We start from the raw sequence: 4,723 nt of genomic DNA on the forward strand, positions 1-4,723 counted from the left end.
AAGACCCCTCAGATCCCAGTCCTCCCATCTGCACAGCAAGGCTTTCAGACTAAGTTTTTCTGAGGCCCTTATCCTTCAAAGATCCTGGGGTCCCACTGCTCCCCCAGCCTTCAGGAGCACGACATGCCCTTTGGGATAGAAGGTCACAGTCAGAGTTCAGGTTGGGACTCATTACCCATTGAGGCCCAAAGTTTGGCTTTGGCTTTGCAAACTGTGGCAGGTTCACCTTCTCAGACAGATGTCTTCCTGAGGACAGCTCAGCCTGAGAAGGAATGCCAGAGGTACAGACAGATGTCTGGAGGGAGGGCAGAAGCCTCAGTGGGACTGGCTTCCTTCCTGAGGTTGCTTAGGAGGCAACTGTAGTGGATCCTTCTAGCCTTGTCCTGGGGCAAGCTAATCTTCCAGCTCCTTCCAGAATCACCTGATATGACTTTAATAAGCTGAGATTGTCCATTTCCTGTTCTGAATTGACTTAGCATGAATCCTTAAACAGCCTTGCAGATAGGCTGCCAGCTGACCCGCTCTGACCCAGAAGCAGATGGATAACAGCTTTGGCAGGTCACTGCTAGCTCCTGTACCAAAACCCGTTCTCACTGGGCCTTGGCCAGTGACTCTGATTTGGTAGTTTGATGGGAAACACACCCATGACTCCAGCTATACCTGGCTCAGTTCTTGTGCCCAGCCCTGAGACTTACTTCCCTTCTTTCTGGTCTCTAATTCTAATCTTCCTAAATACCCTGCAGCGTCCTACTTTCTCTCTCTGGCTGTACCTTACCCTGTCTGCTACGGGTGAGTCAGTATTTGGAAGGTATCTGGAAGATCCAAGTGGTTGGGGAAGGTAACAGCTCACAGTGGAGAAGACTGGATATAATCTTTTCCAGGCCTCTGGTCAGTAGTGTGAGAACAAGCCCATTTCTCTGGACATATCTGGCTTTAGGATTATCTGTACCTAGGACCTCCACAAGACCTGAGTAATTGCATGTGTTGGGCTAGGAGGGGCCTAGACTGGACATCCTGTTGAGTAAAGTGGTCCAGGTCTCAGCCAGAAGGTAGGGACCTAGATCCAGAAGGGATGTGGGAGGACATTGACTGAGCTGGAGCAACTCAGTGAATAGGCTTAGTGAGTCTCACTGTGGCATATTCTGTAACCAGAGATGCATCATCTCCATGCCTGACTATGCCTGGACTCATAGCAGCAGAGGAAACTCATGCAGACTTGTGGGCTTTGGGTTGAGTTGGGATATGCCAAGAGCCAGGCAGGGGTAAAGAAAACGTGTATGGAGCCGCCTCATTGTTATCTAAGTGCCTGTGCTTTGGTATGTGTGCTATTGGGGTAACTGTCCTTGCCCTGCTTGTGAGGGTGAGACAGGCCAGGGTGGGAATCATGTTGCTCGTAGGGATGCATCCCCATACAGTGTGGTTTCCCTAACACTGCTGCCTTCTCCATCCATCCCTAGTTCTTAGACAAGCCTGAGGACGTCTTGTTGAAGCACCAGGCCAGCATCAATGAGCTCAAGAGGACCCTAAAGGAACCTAACAGCAAACTGATCCACCGGGATCGGGACTGGGAGCGGGAGCGCAGACTGCCCTCCTCACCCGCCTCCTCCTCCCCCAAGGGCACCCCCGAAAAAGTCAACGAGGTAGGTCTCACCATGAACCCCTCAATAGGGGCCTTGGGAAAGAGGCATCGGGGAGTTGCTGTGTACTGACATAACCTCCACTACTTTCCCTCCACTCCAGGAGGGTTCTCCCATTGCTGTCTGAAGGGCCATTGGGGTGAGAGTAGCTGAATAGGCTGAGGGAGAGAAATCACTACATCTTAGAATCCTGGCTCCCAGGGACCACCTCAAAGCAAGAAAAACTCCAAAGATTTGCCATAGTTTGGTATACTCCCCTTCTATCAGCTAGAGGGGAAGGGGAATGCTTATTAGAAATGCAGACTCCAGGGCCCTGCTCTGACCTAAGGAATGAGATATTTGGAGGTGGTGCCCTCTGGGCGATTCTCATGCACACAAAACTTTGAGAGTCCTGGTAGCCTTATTCAGTAACCAGACCCTTTTGTGCCTATTGTGAAAACACAGATGGGGAGTGATCCCTCCTAGGGTCCTTGGAGCCCACAAGAGGGTAATGGGTTGTCCACAGGAATTCGACCTGCTCCTGAGGCTTCAGGATAGGCTCTCACATGACCTGCCTTTCAGAGTGGAGAGCATGGGGTGTTTTCTCAATTGAAAAAGAAATAGAGTAAGATTTGGGAGATTTCTGTATTTATAAATCCGAAGTTATTATTAGGTTGTTGGGAAAGTCATGACGTATTTTTCTGTTTTTCTGTGCAAAAATGCATTATGACTTTCCACACAACTCAATATTTTTAGCACTTGGTAACTTTTGGCAATATTTACCCCAGTTTATTCTTAGGGGTAAGAATTTTTTTCTAGAGCTGTTGCTCAAACCTGATTGTGATCCAGACTTAGACTGCCTGAGTTTGAATTCTGGCTCTGCTCTCTCCAAGCTGGATGACTCTAGGTTGTTACTTAACATCTCTTAGACTGTTAGGTCAAGATAATAAAAGCACCTACTTCATAGGGAATGTTGTGAGGATTGAATAAATTATTGCATAGAGAGGGACCAACAAAGTTCCTCACGGCTCAGTATGAGTTACTTCTTGTTTCACTTTGAGAGCTTAGGACTCTTCCACACAGGTTAACCTTGGAATCTTCTCTAAAACACATGCTGGTAAAATGTTTGGCAGACTGAAGCCACATGGAGGCCCAGGCTCGATTCCTGGCCCACCCCAAAAGCTGGGCGTGGTGATGTACACCTGTACGCCCAGCTACTAGGTCATCGGAAAAGTCCTGACATATTTTTCTATGTTTTCCTATGCAAAGGGGAGGCTGAGGCAGGAGGATTGCGGGTTTGCATCCGAGCTAAGCACCATGGCACATGCCTGTGGTCCTAGCAACTGAGGAGTCTGAGGCTGGAGGACTGTGACAGAGTGAGACCTTATCTTAAAAACAAAAACAAAACAAAACAAAACAAAACAAAAACACAATTAAATCTTAGAAAAAGTGGAAGCATCCTGGGAACTCTCTTGGTTTAAGGTCCTCTTATAGAGACACTGAGATCCAGTAAGCAAAAGACTTAGTGACACAGACGACAGAAAAGGGACCAGAATCCACTTTTCTTATGTCTCAGGTTATTGTATTTGCCATTAAATTACAGCTGCCTAGGAGCAAGACCTGGTCATGTGAAGACAAGTGTAGAGTTCATTGTGCCTGTGCTGTCCTCTCACGTTTCGAAAATTGGTAACATGGCAGCGATCTTATTAGCCAGACATTTGATGGAATCACTCTCCCCATGCTAGAGCCTGCCAGATAGCAGGTGGTTCTGCCAGGTGGTGCATACGCTTAGACAGAGACGGCTACTGTGATAGGTCCCTGGCTGATGAGTCACAACATTAGGGATGCTGTGGGGCCCTTTCAGCCTGGTACCATGGAAGGAGGGCAAACTTCTGCATCTACTGAGAGCTTCCATGGTCACCCCTGACACAGTCAAGACCCTGGACTGGGCTATGGGGGCCGGTCTAGTTATCCAGGAGACAGTACCCTTCTACTGCGACCTCCTGCCTTAGAGATTGGACCAGAGTAGCCTCTGAACAGCACTGGGGTAGACTTGGCCTTGGCCTGGGACATAAGAAAAGTGGATTCTGGCCCCTCTTTTGTGAGGTGGGCTGCAGAGTCTAGAAGAGTCAGATTCCAGAAGAGAAGAGAAGGATGAACACTAGTGAGCTGGGGTGTCCTCAAGCAGCTTAACTTGGGGGTGTACGCCACATTGGGTGTCACCTGGCATTGCTAGAAGGTGAAGTCTGTTCTCCACTACTCACTTGACCCCCTGAAGTGTATTCATTGCTGAAAAGAATTCCCGTCCAGAAACTCACATTGGAGCAATGAACCATTGAAAACAGACTTACAGGCCCCATAGGCATTTCGAGCTCCTAAAAGATTTGGCAGATGAGGGTAGCCATAGACAAGGGCTTTGCTGGGTCCTTTAGTGAGTGACTTCACCTTTCCGAGCCTCGTTGCTACTATAGTCCACCTAAAGGGAGAACAAAATTGCCGCTCCGTAGGGTTGTGAGGAGGATCGAGTGAAATTCTGACTAGAAAGGTACTGTATCAACCGAAAAGTACTAGGCAGTCACGAGGCCATTGCTGGTGGTGACTAGTATCCCTAATCTAAATTTGGGCCTTGAGGGGGATCTCCTGCGGGAGATCCTGTATCATCCTGAATCCCTGGTAGCTTCCTCAGATATTGTTGACCCCATCCGGACCAAAGGGGAAATAGTGGGAATTTTAGCTGTTTCTATTTGCCAAACTCAGGCTTTATTGTGACCCAAACTGCAGGGCTGAACCATAGCCCAAGCCAAAGACACATGGGGAACTTGGAGTCAGGGCCCAGAGGGTACAGCTCTAGACTCCCGAGTGAGAGCACGCAGACCATGAGGGCAGGACCCAAGGCCACAGCACTGCAGGCAGCTGACCCCTCTCATATGCTCAGAAGGGCAGATCCTGTCCACGTCACCCCACAGAGTAGCTCCTTCCTGACCTACTCCACAAACCTGAGGATGTGGAATTTACAAAACCGGACTATTTACAGACTGTGTGTGTCTCTCTTTCCTGTTCTCTCTCCCTCTCTTCCTCTCTCTGTCTCCCCTTCCTCCCTCTTTCCC

General features: G+C 49.0%; 1 protein-coding gene across 1 annotated transcript in view; it reads left to right on the forward strand.

Annotated features, from left to right (window-relative positions):
* The window catches only part of EPB41L1 (erythrocyte membrane protein band 4.1 like 1), a 186,781-nt gene that overhangs the window by 143,224 nt on the left and 38,834 nt on the right, over positions 1 to 4,723 (forward strand). The window contains exon 15 of the mRNA XM_014586146.2: positions 1,458 to 1,640. Coding sequence (XP_014441632.1) covers positions 1,458 to 1,640 — 183 coding nt within the window. The remainder of the gene's footprint in view (positions 1 to 1,457; positions 1,641 to 4,723) is intronic.

The sequence above is a fragment of the Tupaia chinensis genome, unplaced genomic scaffold (genome assembly GCF_000334495.1).
Source record: "Tupaia chinensis unplaced genomic scaffold, TupChi_1.0 Scaffold000115_1, whole genome shotgun sequence".
In the NCBI taxonomy this organism is placed as follows: Eukaryota; Metazoa; Chordata; class Mammalia; order Scandentia; family Tupaiidae; genus Tupaia; species Tupaia belangeri.